Source organism: Podarcis filfolensis (genome assembly GCF_964270895.1).
Source record: "Podarcis filfolensis genome assembly, chromosome: 7".
NCBI lineage: Eukaryota > Metazoa > Chordata > Lepidosauria > Squamata > Lacertidae > Podarcis > Podarcis filfolensis.
Genome location: NC_139603.1, coordinates 32278738 through 32296900, shown reverse-complemented (window position 1 = coordinate 32296900; position 18163 = coordinate 32278738). Strand labels below are relative to the sequence as shown.

At 38.3% G+C, this 18163-nt stretch overlaps 1 protein-coding gene across 6 annotated transcripts in view; it reads left to right on the top strand.

Moving 5' to 3' along the window:
• The window catches only part of KIF13A (kinesin family member 13A), a 73864-nt gene that overhangs the window by 11551 nt on the left and 44150 nt on the right, over window positions 1-18163 (top strand). For all 6 annotated transcript variants that reach the window (XM_083623662.1, XM_083623665.1, XM_083623661.1 and 3 more), the window contains exons 3-13: window positions 2709-2721; window positions 4670-4730; window positions 6851-6943; window positions 8558-8738; window positions 10485-10572; window positions 11180-11314; window positions 12651-12763; window positions 13983-14094; window positions 14668-14880; window positions 15240-15350; window positions 17283-17417. In XM_083623662.1, coding sequence (XP_083479788.1) covers window positions 2709-2721; window positions 4670-4730; window positions 6851-6943; window positions 8558-8738; window positions 10485-10572; window positions 11180-11314; window positions 12651-12763; window positions 13983-14094; window positions 14668-14880; window positions 15240-15350; window positions 17283-17417 — 1255 coding nt within the window. The remainder of the gene's footprint in view (window positions 1-2708; window positions 2722-4669; window positions 4731-6850; window positions 6944-8557; window positions 8739-10484; window positions 10573-11179; window positions 11315-12650; window positions 12764-13982; window positions 14095-14667; window positions 14881-15239; window positions 15351-17282; window positions 17418-18163) is intronic.

The following is an 18163-nucleotide window of genomic DNA, read 5'->3' as shown; positions in this document are numbered from 1 at the left end:
TTTATGATGAAGTGAGTGGCACCAACTTGAATAAAATATTTGGGGAGCCTGCCCCCCCGGAAGGTTGCAGGAAGGATGGACAGAGGGAGGGCACCCTGGGAGACAGGTGTGTGATTGGGTGCCTTATCTGTGCTTTCATGTGTGGAGATGGAGGCTGAGGTGGCTCAACACAGTCAGTTTTGGGAGTCCCCAGCCTGCCAAAACATTTGCGGGGACGAAGGGGTCTGAACCGCTTTGAGTTGGCGCCTATGGTGGTTGCTCCTTTTGTGGTTGCATCCAGATATAGTTCCTACATAGATAGATATCTAATCCCACTAGAGAATACATTCCTCATTCAGATCCTCATTTCAGATGTTCAGTAATGTATAAGAATAGACAAATAGTAGACAAAGCCTTTGTTGGCACTCCACCACCAGTAAAAGTTAATTTAGCTTATTAATGTGAATGTAATTGAAATAGTTGTCTAAACAGCAGTTTTGCTCATCTCAAGCAGTTCTCTCACATGCTTCTGCTTTGTCAGTGCAGAATTCCTAGTGACTGTGTCTATCCGGAATAACACATGAAGTGTTGTTTCCATTATCGCTCAGGAAATTGAGATTGTTGTGTGGAAACATGAGACTTGGAATGTTTATTTCTTCTGTTGTGGTTATAACAATGTTTCTGGAAATATCATTAAAGGCTGGTCCATGCATTCATATATCTCACTAGATATTTCAGCTGATTTGGCTTAATTTAAGTGTCTGTTCTGAGGTGATACAAAACTTCTGCCTGTGGTGTGTGTTCTGTGATGGCAGTTTTGTACATACAAGTCACTTTTTTAAAAATGAAACCAAATAGATTTTATTTCAGTTAAACATGCTAGCATCTTAGGACAACCAAGGTAAATAGAACAGCCCCAACAGATAACTAGCCCAGTAATCCAATCAGCTGAACACAATGCAATGTATTAATGACAGTAGAAAGGTACCATAACATGTCACAACACATACTTTTGAAACAGTCTCAGCCAGCTACCATGCACAGTCTTATGTACAAAGAGAGAAAACCAGTTCTGCCTAAGATCTCAATGGATTCATGCAGAGCAAGTTGACTGCAGTTTGATCAAAACTGACCAAAGCATGACACATTGTAGTAAATGTGTTTGCAATATGTTGCAATCTCAACTAGGAACCACAAAAGAATATTGCTTACATGTTGTACATACAAGTCATAAATTTATTGTGTAGTTGTTCACCCTTATGCAGCTCTCTAATTATGTGCAATTACTTATGTGAAGAACTAGTGGCCTCAGATGGAAATGAAGATTGACATCTGCATATATATATATATATTGGTTTATTGCAAGGAGCTGAAGATGCTGCACATATTTTTCCCATCTCAATTAATCCCTACAACAACCTTGTGAGGTAGCGGTAGGTTAGGCTGAGAGATGGTGGCTGGCCTAAAGTCACCCAGTGAGCTTCATGGTTGAGTGGGGATTTGAATCCTGGTGTCCCAACACTCTTAATAATTTATCCAGCACTTACATTTTTATGTCCCCTAACTGAGCTATGGAAATTATATTTAATATAATTTTAAATTTCATTAAAAATTAGTATCTTTGTCTCTGCCAATCAAACAACATGGAATTTACCTTCCATCTAATAGAAAAACACTATTTTGTTCAGGAACTACCAGAACTTGCTGAAGGAAGTTCTGGATACTTACATCATATGGAAGTATAGAACTAGAATGGGAGCTTCTGACCCACCAGGCAAACCTGGTCCACCAGGCCTTCCCACTTGGCCTGCAAAGCCATTTTGGGGAAACCATGTCCCTGGCCCCCACCCTACACCTGATGTCATACATTTAGTCAGGTGTGGGGCAGATAAGGGTGGGGTTTCAAAAGAGCAATCAGGAACTTAAAGTGGGCTCCAGTTTGCTAGAACAAGGTGTGCTTCCTGCCAGAGGAGTGCAAATTGCTCAAAGAGGGAGAAGCAGCTTCTGTTTGATGGAAACCATTTTCGCCTCCCAACAGTGCTCTTTGAAGGTCCATGTGCAGGCCACTTCAAGCAGCAGCATGGGAGGGGTATGAAAGGGAGAATTCTTTCTTTCCTTCAGTCCCCTTTCTTGCTGGGGGAGGTAAGAGAAGAAAGCCTTCCTTTTAAAATGCTGACTTTTTTCAGAGTTCCCTTAGCAAAATGGAGTTCTGAACAAAGCATACTCCCAACTGCTCATCAACTGATGGGCAATAGCATCATACTTTGCTCAGTAAAAGAAAAGCAGAAACCACCTCTTCCTTCCAGCACTGTTCTTTGCAGTGCCAATCTGCGGGAGGCAGTGGCAGACAGGAGTGCCTGGCGTGCTTTGGTCCATGGGGTCACGAAGAGTCAGACATGACTAAATGACTAAACAACAACATGGGAATGAAGGGGGGAATTCCTGAATTAATACTGTAATTGCATTCTCTCCTGTAAGTTGTACAGGTGTGTTTCTTCTTAAAATCTTGTTAGTATGCATTATTTTTGGAAGAGAAAAAATTATTGCTTTCCTAAGTCATTAAATATTGAATTCACTGATCTTTCCAACCAGAATAATTTATGGTGTATACAGAGTGTTCTAATAGTTTCAGGCACTAACCATATATTCCCATTCTTTTTAATGCTTTCCAATCTGTGGGTGATATATTGACAATCCTTTTCTGCTATTGCTGTATTTCCATTCCTCAGAAAGTCTCCTAAGGTAAGTGACTGATCTTTTAAAATACTGTTCCCTATCAAAATAAAGATAATTTGCTCGCAATATTTAGCATGCTTTTCCACATTCAGTTCAATAGCTTTGCTTTCTAATAGGATTTAGAACCTGCATTATTTCTATCTAATTTTGTTCTACAACCTGGTGCAGAGAAAAAGTTTGGAAGTTGCCAGCTCTGGTCTGTCTTTGTAATATGAATTTGATACATTCAAGTGTGAATTTTTGACAGTCACATAAGACTGAGGTGCATGTTAAGCAGACCTGCTTTGCCAGGCATACATACAGAATTATATGCATTTTACTGAGGGTCATTTCATATTTCATTGACACAGTGGTAACATACATGTGGTGTTGATCTGGGACCCAAGGTTGCATGTGTAGGAAGTAGTGTCTCAAATGTATGAAACTATCACCTTAGTGTGATGTTGAATTCCATCCCAGATTGCCATCTTCCACTAGGAAGTGTCAGGTTCACATAATCTTAGTAACTACCGTATTTTTCCATGTATAAGACGTCCCCTGTTTTTGAGGACTCAAAATTAAGAAAACACCCCTCAACACTACCCGTATATAAAATGAGCTCCAATTTCAAACCTAATTTTTTTGGTAAAAAAACCCTAGTCTTATACACGGAAAAATACGGTATGTCCACATCCTCCTCTATGTAAGAATGGTAGCTGAGGGTCAAACACAATATATAGGATATCCATGATCAGATCTCCCAACACTAATTTTGTTTTTTAAATAGCTTTAAAGTGGATTGCCCATTTTTATTGGCGCATGAGTTTAGGAGGAAGGAATTTTTAACCCTTCTCTTTGCAGAGTTTTCAAAACCTAAAATGGTCTTGCTAGAAGAGAAATATATAGATACCTGTATTTTTCCTCTAGTAGGGCTAATAGCAGCCTGGGGAATTTAGTTTAGAAAATACTGCAGAGGAATAAACACTATTTTCCTAGAGCCAGTACTCAGATAAAAATTGGAGCCCATCAAAGCTGCATTTAAGAAAATGTTTGTGTGTTTTAAAAGAGTGGTAGTCAGGAGAGCTAATGCCCAATTTCCTGCATTATGTCTGGCTCTGATACATTTTCAGCCTGAAAAGATGGGAAATGGGTTAGACCTTTAGACAATAAACACCTGAACCTCACAACTGACATGAATTTTGAGTAATTTTATCCACTTAATGTATTTAAAGAGTGTGCATAGAGAGAATGATATGGAAAGAAGCACAAAATGTTTGTTAAATATGTACAAAATACAGTGGTACCTTGGGTTACTTCAGGTTACAGACACTTCAGGTTACAGGCTAACCCAGAAATAGTACCTTGGGTTAAGAACTTTGCTTCAGGATGAGAACAGAAATCACACGGCGGCGGTGCAGCAGCAGCGGGAGGCCGCATTAGCTAAAGTGGTACCTCAGGTTAAGAACAGTTTCAGGTTAAGAAAGGACCTCCAGAACGAATTAAGTTCTTAACCCAAGGTACCACTGTAGTAATAATATAATGAGCACAGCTGTCAGAATTCTGGTGATAAGAAATATATAATTGCATGCTTTAGTTTGTTGCAACCTTCCCCAACCTAGTGCCCTCCAGATACTTTGGACTGCAACTCCCATACACCCCAGCCACATGGTCAATGATCAGAGGGTATGGGAGGTGGTCCACAATGGCTCAGTTTGTATGTCATGGCATGCCACAATTAGCTGTGGATTACTTTTACTACTGCTGCTGATGGTCACTTCCCAAGCCTACTAACAAGTTGTTAGTTAGTACCTCATATAAGAAGAAACTAACCGCAAATAATCAGAAAGATCTGGGATTTTTAAAAAGACATTTGAATATAAATGGTTTCTTTTGCAAATTGCGAATGTTGCATTTGCTATTCAAAATGGTGTGAGTTTTCATAGTTTTTAATTTGCTTTTTTCTATTCATATGCAGGTGTTTGCCTTTGATTACTGCTTCTGGTCTATGGATGAATCAAATACTGCAAAATATGCAGGTATGATTTGTAATTACTGCAAGGCTTGGCTGATGATTTATAAAATTCTACTTCCCTCCCCATGTTTAATAGAACCCACATTTTCCTGCTTTCTCTGTTTACAAAGTTATTAATTTTATTATGAGTTCTAAGTCTATTGTGATTTGGTTATGTAAAGGTAAAGAGACCCCTGACCATTATTAGGTCCAGTCGTGGCCAACTCTGGGGTTGCAGCACTCATCTCGCTTTATTGGCTGAGGTAGCCGGCATACAGCTTCCGGGTCATGTGGCCAGCATGACTAAGCTGCTTCTGGCGAACCAGAGCAGCGCACGGAAACGCTGTTTATCTTCCCGCCAGAGTGGTACCTATTTATCTCCTTGCACTTTGACGTGCTTCCCAACTGCTAGGTTGGCAGGAGCTGGGACCGAGCAACGGGAGCTCACCCCTTGCAGGGATTCGAACTGTCAACCTTCTGATCAGCAAGTCCTGGGCTCAGTGGTTAAACCCACGATTTGGTTATATACTTGACAGAAAATCCATGGTTTCCCTGAATTTTGTTAGTGTTTTATAACCTGTATATAAAGCCACTGTGGGTTGATTAGTGCATGTCTGAGTATTCTTTCACTGCGACACACCCTGTCCTTTCCTTGTAGTCATCTTAATTTTCTAATTATATTTATTCTATTTGGTTTACCCACACTGAACTCATGACTTTAGACAATAAAGAAACAGCAGGATGAAGCAACACTGAAACCATCCAGATTGTGTTCATTTCTACATTTCCTTCTCAATAGGACTGGGAAGAGAAAACTGACTATCGTATTAGAAATATTCATTTAAAATACATCAAAGATTCTGTTAAAAGCAGATTACTTGAAAAATTAATTGGATGGTAGAAATACTGCATCTGAAATGCTTACTTCAAAGTGCCGACAATACCTGCTTTTTAGAAGCTGAAGCTTTCTCCTTTATTTCTTTAGACCCATATTTCAAAGCTATCTTTCTCTTGTTGCTAGTTATTGGAGCGAAGTCAATTTTAGTTTTGTTACATAATAAAATGGTTTGGGCATTGCAGTTTTTATGTTTCATGAATGCACAAATTAGTGCTGTTCATTCACAATGTTTAAAAAGAGTTTTAAGGAGACACATTATCAGCATTATTTAATTTAAAAACATAATCCACCTTCTGTATGCATGTGAGAAAGCAAATACTGGTTTAGACAGAGGGACAGTTATCAAAACAGCACAATTTTATATATATCATAAGACTCACAAGTGGATCAATATTTTAGAAGCAGCTGTTCTGGCAGTGCTACAACAGAATAAGTTGGTATAGGACAACCTAATGCTGTCAAGCTCTCTCGAGACAATAGTGATAAAAATAGAGGGTTCAATCCAGACTTTGATGGTAATCAGAAGCTTATTTGTGGGGGAGTAAGTATCATTGAATGTGGCAGCACTGAGTAAAGATGGCCAGGGTTGCAGTGTAAATCATGCTTGGAGTAGACATATTAACATCAATACTCATCATTACTAACTTTATGTCTGTTGAAATCAGTGGGACTTTTCTAAGCATTACTTGTATCTGGATCCTATCAAGTGATTGCAACCCATGTGATTGGTACCAGTACACATATATCCAATACTCAACCAAATGATGAATTTTATGCCAATATGGATGCAATGGCTTCTATCCAATGCAGCACTAAGTAAGTGGTTTGCCAGTGCAAGGATTTGTGGTTGTACAGCAGGACTTCCCCTCCCTCTCCTCCCCCAATATACCCCTTAAATCTCTTTGAGGGCTTCAACCCCTGGAGCAGACTTGGGGAGGATGTGGGGTGTGCATGGGGTAGGAGAAAGGGAAAGTCTCATTGTGCAAGTGGGAATTCTTGCACCGATGAAACACTTAGTGATGCATTGGATACAAGCCAAAAATTGTGTATCAAGTTGATACTTTTGATATGGTTAGAAAATCATTGTGTTAAAAACTAGATATGCATTTAGATGTCATATTTAAGCAATCTAAGCAAAGTTTTTTACAACTGCTTTATTATTCACTTTTTAAATTGCTTGTGGTGATAAAACTTAGTTTATTTAATTTTGAGGCTTTGGTTTCTCAATTGTGTATTAAATTTTGTAGGTCAACAAGTAGTGTTCAAGTGCCTTGGTGAAGGGATTCTTGAGAAGGCCTTTCAGGGGTATAATGCTTGCATTTTTGCCTATGGACAAACAGGTGAGAGGTTTTTACAAGTGGGGATTTTTTTACTGTGCCAGGAGTGCCACTTAACTAATGCCTTTCTTCAGCCCGAACCTCTCCTTGAGTGCAGTGTTGGACTTCTCCTTTGCCACATATATTTTCTCTCTTGCATCACATCCCAGTCACTTCTCTCTTAATATCTCTTAACTCAAAACCTAATAGCACTCATGACTGTCTTCCTATGTTCATCTACCTGAACTTAATAGAGCATACTCCTGAATAAATATACTCAGGATCTGGTTGTAGAGCTTTCTGACTTTGAGACAAATGATCAGTAAATAGACAAAGCTTCACATCCTTAATCTGAAGAAACAAGTCTAGTTTCATTAAGGATAATCTTAAACTGTGGGATCAGTACTGTTCTATACAGACAGGTTCTTAATAGCAACATTGAAATCTGAGACTATACAGATGCCTTCTCAGACCATTATGCTTTGGTTGTGTATGCATAATCTAATGAACTTAGTTCAGAAGAAGAGAGCACCAATTATTGTGCTAAGACAGTTGCATGTTCAATTTTGTACACTTGCAAATAGTTCAGAGGAACTGAGAGCTCTACTTGAAATATTCCTCTAAACACTATTAAATATAGCAAGACATGCATTTGATGAAAATTCACAAAGTTAAGTCATGTGCAGACAAGGTGCCAGCTTTTTCTTTTACTTGTTTTGCATTTCCTTTCCACAAAAGAAGCATCTATATATTTTCACAACATATTAGTTAAACTAAATAGCTTGACATTCATAAGGTGGACAGATGAGGATGAGAAAACAATCTGTACTGTCATCATCATATACACAAATGCCATTGTGAGTTGTCTTGTGTTTGTAGAGCTAGAGTCAAAATTGCACCACCTGTGTACAAAAGAAGAGGCATCAGCATGCTCAGAGTAACCCTGAGGTTTGCAGATATAAAAAAATGGCTTAGGATAGTCCTGCAGTGTAGTTCATATCATATGCTGCAGTTCAGCCTCTAAGTAGTCTATGGTATTATCTAGAGCAGTAGTTTCTGATCTTTTCAGACCTGGGACCCACCTTTAATCCAAACATGCGTTTGGGGACCCATTTCTTAATATTTTGCCATATATTTAAAGAGTGTTTGTGATGTTTTCACAACCCACCTTACATCAGGCTGTGTGACCTGATAGTAGATTCTGACCCATCAGTTGAAGGCTAATAATCTGAGACCCCTATGGAAGGTTGGTTGTTGGGCTGAAGCTGAGAATCGTTATCCACATTGCAGATTTGGCTGAGAGAGAAGTATATAATAATCCTGTGACATAGTTCACTGTAACATCCCTGTTGTAGGTTGCAGGGCTGTGCTGAGAGAGCAGCTTCCAGCAGCCCTTATACTGTAGGCCACTGCTAATGTTGTAGGCCAGAGGTGGGACCTCTTAACCTGCCCCTCACTAACCTCTTCCCAGGTCAAATCCAGCACTTAGGCCAAACCAAATACTTAATTGCATGGAGAACCCTTAATTGCATGTTTCATTGACTTACATGCAAACTGCCTTCACTTTTTGTAGGAAATAATTTGAAAATGCAAGTAGAGCTTTTATAATACATGTTTCTTTTCTATATTCTGTTTTAGGCTCTGGAAAATCCTTCTCAATGATGGGCAATGCAGAACAACTGGGTCTGATCCCACGGCTCTGTTGTGCATTGTTTCAAAGAATCACTTCAGAAGAAAATGATTCACATACTTTTAAAGTTGAAGTGTCCTATATGGAAATCTATAATGAGAAGGTCAGAGATTTACTGGACCCTAAAGGGTAAGGAACTTGTTTTTCAATGTTGATCAACACAACAGGTTAGGAATGAGAGTATATTTTGTGCACTGAGACCCAAACTATACACGATTGCTTTAAATGTGACTGTGCCTCAGATGTGTGGGAAGGTTGTGATTTAAAGGACCAGAGGTTGTACTGAAACCTTTTCTGACAACAGCATTCCCACTTGTAGCCCTTTTCCTCCAGGAGTTCTCTCCCACCACCAACCAGGCTCACTTCTGCTATCGGAGCTCAGTAGAGATAAAAATGTTTGGAGGGGGTCAGCTTTGGAATTAAAAGTAGTGGGTGGGGGGAGGAAAGAGGAGATTCAGCTCCCTTTATCTGCATGCTTCAAATAGCACATCACCACCCATCAAGCAGACCCAGTAGTCAGTCCTATAAGGTTATCATCTGTCACTTCCATGTGTAGTGTGAACTTATCTGCTCTTACTAGAGAGAGCTATATTTACCAAAGTGAAATGCCAACCAAGACTCAGCGAATCCATATTTTCTGTTAGGGGAGATTTAAGAATATGATTGTAATTTAATAATAGGTTGGGTTTAGAAGTGATTATTGATATTATTATATTATTTTAAGGTTCATAGTAATATTAAGCAGTTATAGTTATGAAAACTAGTAAAATTAATATATTAAATTCTAATTTAAATTTCAAAATTAATTATAATATAAAATCATTTAAAATAGCAATAGCACATTCATAAAATAAACTCAAACCCAAAACAGATACCAATTGGGATAAAGATTTAGAAGGCTTATTGAAAGAAGAATGTCTTTAGTAAGCACCAAAAAGGAAATAGAGAAAACACCTCTCTGGTATTCAATGGGAGGAAGTTCCAAAGTGTAGGAGCTGCCTCACCAAAAGTTGATTCTGACACCCTGAAATCAACCTTCTGTAGATCTTGTAGATCATACCTACAATATGCCATCTCCTGAAGATGGTATGATTGGTAGGGTATGTAGGGAATGAGGTAATCTTTTAGATAGCTTGTTCTCAAGATGTTTATATCAGCACCTTCAACCAAGCCCAGTAGCTAATTGGCAACCAGTGCAATTCTTTCAGTAGTGCTGCAGTGTGATGGTGTGTTTCCACCCCAGTGAGCTACTATATTTTAAACTAACTATGGCTTCTGGGTCAAGGGCAGCCCCACATAGAGTGCATTTCAGTAATCCAATCTGGAGTTTACCAATGCATGGATTATGTTAATTGGGCTATCCCGATCCAGAATAGCTGTAGCTGTCTTACCAGCTGCAGCTGGTAAAGGGCCTTCCTAGCCATTTAGGTAATTTGGACTCTTAGTGACAGAGATGGGCCCAGGAGCACCCTCAGACTATGAACTTGTACTTTCAGGGAGAGTATTACCCCAGCCTTGGATAATTGTATGCCAGTTGTTGGAAATCATAAGTGGGGAGAGTGCTGTTGAATTCAGATTCTGCTTTTGGGTTTCCCATAGTTTTCTGATGTGCCACCGTGAGAACAATTGCTGGACTATATGGGTCCTACAGCAGGTTCTTCTTAAATCTTTTCACATTGAGGCTATGAAGATGAGGGCAAGTTAGACGTTAAAACAAGTTATAGGGAGAAAAATACCAAAAGTCTTTTTATAATGTTCTTTAAAATTATTTGATTAAATAATTATCTTTGTAATTACCCTTGACATTTCAAGCAGATGAGCTTTTTTAGAAGTTGGTTGATAAAATTTAGACAAGTCCATTTTTTTCTTTCAAAGGAGTCGACAGTCCCTCAAAGTTCGTGAGCACAAAGTTTTGGGCCCATATGTAGATGGTTTGTCTCAACTAGCTGTTACTAGCTTTGAGGTAGGTAAAAACCAAATATCTAATGATATTAATAGTATTGCTAGGGTATGGTGGAGCAAGGACAGAGTTTATACAGCAGCCATGGCACACTGCTTTGTTACAGGCTGTGAGCACTGTGAGCTGAGAAAAGAAACACATGCATATACAATTTATATGATGAAAACAATTTGTCTTACCCAAAATTGAATAAATACATAAGTAAATATTAAAGATTGGTTGAAGAAAAAGCACAGGTGGCATAGAAATACATTTTAAAGGAGAGACCTTGTGTATATTCGGGGCTGATGAGTATTTTAAAGTAAAAAAAGAACTTCCTAAATAAATTCATTATGGAAATCATATTAGCAGTTTTTAAGCCATTGACTGATTTCAGTTATTCTGTTAACAATTACATTATATTAATCAGCTGAAGATAAATTAAGGCACCTTCTGTTTTCTAAACTGTTTGTGGATGGGGTAAACCTGTGATTAGGATGATGTAATTGTCTCTGGGCTTTATATGGAGAAGGTAGTGATTCTAGGTGAATCAACTCTTTGAGCCAATGGAAACACTGTGAATGGGAAGAATAAATTCTTTGTTTCATCCATTGTTTTCATTATGCTTCAGGATATTGAATCATTGATGTCAGAGGGAAACAAGTCCCGAACAGTTGCAGCAACTAACATGAATGAGGAAAGCAGCCGCTCCCATGCTGTATTTAATATTATAGTAACTCAGACTCTTTATGACCTGCAGTCTGGCGTAAGTGAATTGAGTTTAAGGGCCTTTGGAAATTTTATTGTGTGACTAATGTGATTCTAAGTATGTGAACTTGTAAATTCCTCCCCATTGATTTCAGGGGCGCCCCAGTCCCAGACACATGTGTTTTAAAATAGGGATGTCAGATTAACAGTACAGAAGAATGTTAATGGAAATGTACTGAAAATGGTTAAGTCCCAAATTAAAATCTATGATACACATATGAATAGTATTCCTTAATCTGAAATGAGAAGCTAACACGATGGCAGATGATCTAAGATGCCATGCCAAGCAGATTCCAGCAAAGAGCGCATGACATTTCAAATGTCATTTGTAGACACACATTACTATTAGACACTGTATTTGTTGTTATTCTACAGATTATAGAGGTTTGTAAAAATCCAGTACAGCACTTCCTGTGTTGCTTTGGTTTGATGTGTCTTCATGGTAATGAATACATAGGAATGGGCAGGTACAAACCAGCCACCAGAAACCTTATGGAAGTAGTTCATCAAGACATGACAGTCAATATATATCAGATTGCCCCACCTTATGTATGGGGGTAGGGAGAGAAATGTAATATGGTCAATAAAGTATTGGAATAGAACACGACCAGAGATCTGTTGCTTGGTAACCAGATTTAGGATTGGTTCCAGGAAGTCAGAAAATTTAACATCCTCTTATTAGGGACTGATATCGACTGCTACTTGATGGATCCTTAGAAGAAGAGTATGTAATACAGAACTCTCCAAATAAATTTCATCAGGATGGACATAGTGATCATTTGTGTGGAAGTGTCCTCATGAAATTTTTCATACACATGGAAAACTAAAATATTTTGGAGATGTCTAGGCTAAGTAGAAGGACAGAGATGCTATATATAGATCCCGAACCTCCAAAAAGGTTTCTACTGACTTTATTATGCCTGCACATGAATCTGCATGAATACACAATGAGTAACTTTTACAAATGTGTTAGACCTCTTTTTCTTGGAAAATGTGGAATGGGAAGGGTAATGAAATAGCATGCATCTTTATTATGACTGTCTGGTGTTTTTCAGTTTTTCCCTTACAGGGAATTGTGAGGCCAATAGGGCGTATATAATTCAATGTAAATTGGGCACAGTTATTATTAGTATTTACAGAGATTTGCTACTGTTAATTCTAAAGATGTCTGTACTAAACAGTAATATGAAAGTGACTTAAAAATACCACAGCAACTGCCTCTTGCTGTTGTTCAAGTTTATTTGCCTGTATTTTATGGTTTCTTGCACTGTGTGAAATCATAGTAGGCTATTAAAAAGATTGATTTGTTTTTGTATGTTTGTGTTTTTGCTTAGAACTCTGGAGAGAAAGTGAGCAAAGTCAGCCTGGTAGATTTGGCTGGTAGTGAAAGAGTATCTAAAACAGGAGCAGCAGGAGAACGTCTGAAGGAAGGCAGCAATATAAACAAGTAAGGGCATGAGTGAATTTAAAGTATCCAAATAAACATTCACTTTAGCTGTACTCATCAGAAGGCCCTTTAAATCAGGCTTCTCATCAGACTACATTCAAATAGCATTCAAAATTCTGAATGTTACATTAGTTTTATCTTTCTGCAAATTTTTTCCATTTATGATCCAGGCATGGGACTAATGTGAAATCGTTAACCTGAAGTGACAGCAGCACTTTATAGAATGAAAAGGTGCTTGCACATTGTAATTTCTTCACACCCATTTCCCCAAGCAGTTGTGGATATTGCTTTAACAGCAACTAAGTAAGAGCAGGGTTTTAATGGTTGCAGAGTTCTCAGTAAACTTGTTGCTTTCCTTAAACACTTCAGTGTATTGGTCTTAATTAGATAAGGAGCATCTCCACCCACATCGTTCAGCCTGGACACTGAGGTCCAACTCCAAGGGCCTTCTGGCAGTTCCCTCCTTGCAAGAAGTGAAATTACAGGGAACCAGGGCCTTTTCAGTTGTTGCACCCGCCCTGTGAAATGCCCTCACAGCCGATGTCAAAGAGTTAAAAGAACTATATAAATTTCCATAGACTTCTGAAGGCAGCCCTGTTTCAGGAAGCTTTTAACGTTTGATTTATTTTTATTTTTATTTTTTCTGTGGGAAGCCGCTCAGAGTGACTGGGGAAACCTAGTCAGATGGGCAGGGTATAATATATATTATATCACCATCATCATCATCATGCAACAAGTAGTTACAGTGACTCCCAAATAAGAATTCTAAAAGCTGCTTCATTTGTTTGCAGTAAATTTGCTTTTGCTATCCATCTATTTTCTTAATAAACAAATGGCAGATAATTAACTCTTATTTATATAGCTTTATAGTAGGAGGTGCTCTTTCTTTCTAAAATTGAATATGCTTTTTCCTATTCTTGCACTGTTTGCTTGCTTGTGTTTTTGACTGTAGTGCTACAAAGCACCCTTTAATACTGTTGTTGCTCATTTTGACCTGTATGGAACACCTTTTAGTGTTTAGCTCCATAGGCTTTACAGAGCAGTTTTATTCTTCTACAGATTTCTATTACTCTTGAAATCCTTTTTAAATCTTCACAAATTCTAGAATTTATTACACCCCACAGAAGCTACCTCCCCCCCCCAAGATTAAATTTCATTGCAGCTTTTGACAAATTGTATGTTACATGTTCTAGCTGATAACAATTTGCTGCTCTCCTAGGTCACTCTCAACACTAGGTTTGGTTATCTCATCACTTGCAGACCAAGCAGCAGGAAAGGGGAAAAACAAATTTGTGCCTTACAGAGACTCTGTACTCACCTGGCTTCTCAAGGTAAGACATGGCACAGTATCATTCTAAGCGGAAGTGTCATGGACTGATATGCTATCCTGCACACCAGTGTGCAAACTTTTTTGACTAATTAAGAAATATTCTAGATGTAACCTCTTCCTGGTATGATACATGCTTTTTCTTGCTATATTAACCTTTTGACACAACTGTTTACTTGCCATTCTGATTTTTGCATGATACTTTGTAATGCTGAGAGCTAAATATCCAATGTGTTGTACGTCAGATGCGGTTGAAAGCAATGCACCTTGATTTTAAAAGTGTGCATTATATTCAACTAAATCATTATGTGAATGGAATGACTTTTGCCCATGCAACAGAACTTCCCTTTCCTCTCCATCCCCCATGTACCCTCTGTTCCACCACTAGATCTGCTTTGGAGAGTTGGGAAAGGAGGAGGGGAAGTTCCCTTGTGCAAGTGAAAGTTGTTCTGCTTGTGCAATGACTTCAGTGAATGCAAACCTTTGTATGCTAAATGTAGTGAAATTGTGCGTTTAGAGAAGGGGTATATTTTCAAATAGCTTCACATATTTATGAATTACTTAATATACTCTTTAGGACAACTTGGGAGGAAACAGCCAAACAGCTATGATAGCTACAATTAGTCCAGCAGCTGATAATTATGAAGAAACACTCTCCACACTGAGATATGCAGACAGAGCTAAAAGGATAGTTAATCATGCTATAGTAAATGAAGATCCAAATGCCAGGGTCATCCGAGAACTACGTGAAGAAGTAGAGAAACTAAAAGAGCAACTTTCTCAGGCAGAGGTAAATATATGGTAATATTACTGGTGGGATTCAGTGAGTTGTATTTTTTATTAGTTCCATACAGATTTTACAAAGGGCGGGGAGGTTAATGTTTTTGAATTGGCTATAAAATTTGTATCACAACAGGATTTATTTGAAGATGAATTGATGATCTGAATTTCTTGTGGGAAGGGGGAAATCCAAATGGTGAGCACAATTAAACATAATGAAAGAGTAGTTTGGGGTTCTAAGTATTTACACCCATGTACGTGATTCTGTTCACAACCCAATTTGTTTGACTAGCAGAACGGGATTAAAATTTGTCATGGATAAATTGGGAATTATAAAATGTTTGTAATTGTCATATTTTGGCTATGAAGGCTATGAAGGCACCAGAGTTAAAGGAAAAATTGGAGGAATCTGAGAAACTAATAAAAGAACTGACTGTCACTTGGGAGGAGAAGTTAAGGAAAACAGAAGAAATTGCACAGGTATTCTTTTCAGTATTCTTTCTGCTAAATGCTTAATTAGTGTAAGTTTGCATTACAGTACGTAGCCTGAGACCTGCGAATATAGGGCCGTATATAAATTCAATAAATAATAATAAGATAATAGTCTATGGAACAGAGATGGACAAGTTTTATATTTCCAAATGTGATCTGGCTGTCATACTGTTTCCTGAAAATCTGTGGCTCTTGCCATTCACCTGGATTTTATGTATTTAAAATATTTATTTACTGTCTTTCATTAAAATAGTCCACTATAGTTTACAATAGTGTGAATAAAACTAGGCAACAAACCAACAAATATGTATGGTGACATGCAACAGGACAAGATGCAAATTAAAAACTTGGAAAACTAAAGAAAATTCCAAAATATATAAAGTTTAAGGAAATCCTGAGGAAGTAGGTTAATTAACACAGTTTATATTGATGTCACACAATGCTAGCATACTTGCTGTGGTTGCATAGGCTTTACTTAGGTATTAAACAAAGCTGCTCATTCCGTAGATGGCTGCAAAAATAACAGCTGGATTAAAACCTACAGTCACAGTAAGCAGCTACCCAAACATTCTCTGTTACAGCAAATAATTGTCACAACTCACATGTCACTGTATTCCTACGAGCATGCTCACTTGAAGCAAAGCTAAGGAGTTCTAAAGTTGAGGGCCAGGTATTAATATGGCTTAGTTTGGCCTAAATGAGTGGTGTTTCAGTGTATTTTTGTATTCCTTCATGTTTCATCAGCAAATTTTGCAAGAGAATATGAAGTAAGGCAAGTAATTGTTCCCTGTGTGAGGTAGTACTTCCTTTTATCCTGGGTTCTAGTATTATATGAGAGGGAGAGAACTTTTCCGCAGTCACCTTCTCCACCCCATTAGTGTATATGTGAAGTTAGGATTTTTCACCTCAGTGTGTTTTATATTTGCTCACATTGGAATTCATTTTAATGCCCATTGCTTAGTTGGAAGAGATACTTTTGGAGCTCCTTGCAGTCCCCTTTCGTTTTTACCACTGGTGTCATCAGAAAACTTGGCCACCTCATTGCTCACTCCAGATCCTTTGGATTAAGTCAAAATGCACTGATTTCCATAAAGGTCTGTAAGGGAACCCACTGCTTACTTAGCACCACTGCAACAACTGTCCATTAATTCCTGCTCTGTGGATGATTCTCTTATCTCATGACTGTTAAGTTTCCTCCGGCCAGAATCTAATTGTATGTTCATTGGTACTTCTGTTGTTCTAAGTTATTTTGTTGTAGGTTATTGTGAAGGAAAGTGGAAAAAAACAGCAAAGATTAGAAGAATTAGTTTACATTCTAATTGTATATTTTAAACATATTTTTATTGTGGCATGTTGTCCAACCACAGTTTATAAGAATGTTATAAATTGTAATAATATGTTGCATTGTTTTAAAAGGCACTGATAGGACTGTATGCATGACTTCACTAGTCTGTTTCATTGACTGATGAACAAGAGTCATAATAGATGAAAGGCTTATTGGATAGTGTTAGTCATAGTTGTGCAACCTCTTTTGTTATCTGTTCTAGACCTATTATTTTAGCTGGGTGCAGATTAATGGTAACTCTGTTTTTATTTCCAATGGTACCCTCTCACATGAGGAAGGCTGCTTCTGCTCACAGAAGAGTTTGTTTTATGCCTCAGAGTTGAGCAGTTTGTGAGAAAGGTGATTCTAAATCCAAATAGGTTTTCCCCCTTGTACCACCCTTTTGGAAAAGTGGAAGCATGGAAACTGATATGGAACCTACCTATTATAGTTCTATGTGAATTCTTGTGTAAAGATTCGTAGAGCAGTGTCAGCAGCTGTTTTTCTTTTGCCTGTGATTATGTCTCAAGTCATAATATTTAGGTTTATTGGCACTTAGATCTGATGAATTAATTTTTTTCCTGTGTATTTTACAGGAGAGACAAAGACAGCTAGAGAGTATGGGCATTTCCCTTGAAACTTCTGGCATCAAGGTTGGGGAAGATAAGTGCTACCTGGTGAATCTAAATGCAGATCCTGCACTCAATGAATTATTGGTTTACTATTTAAAGGTAAAAAGGCATTAAATTCCATAGTGTTTTGGAGCTTCCCTTGAAAAACTGCACTAAATTTGAATTTGTGGGATTATATCTACATTAGGGACGCGGGTGGCGCTGTGGTCTAAACCACAGAGCCTAGGGCTTGCCGATCGAAAGATTGGTGGTTTGAATCCCTGTGATGGGGTGAGCTTATGTTGCCTGGTCCCAGCTCCTGCCAATTTAGCAGTTCGAAAGCACACCACAAAGTGCAAGTAGATGAATAGGTACCGCTCCGGCGGGAAGGTAAACGGCGTTTCCGTGTGTTGCTCTGGTTTCGCCAGAAGCGGCTTAGTCATGCTGGCCACATGACCCGGAAAAACTGTCCGCGGGCAAGCATCGGCTCCCTCGGCCAGTAAAGCAAGAGGAGCGCCGCAAACCCTAGAGTCGTTCACAACTGGACTTAACTGTCAGGGGTACTTTACCTTTACCTTTTTATATCTACATTGGTTCTTAAAGTATGGGACTGAAACTTCCTTACTTGTTTTTAATAAAAAAACTTTTCAGTCAGTACTTTATTTGCAAAAACTAAAAGACATTGCAGAAAATCCGTTGCTCCTTCCATTCTTTAACCTGATCATTCACTATGATTCTCTCAGTTTAACCCTTCCTAGTAAGTGGTCAAAAAGGCTAATATGAATTCTTGTGTAGGCAAGTGCTCTTACTTCTAAGGCTTTATCATAATTTTGGTCCAGGAAGGAGAAATTTAGATTCTGTGTAAA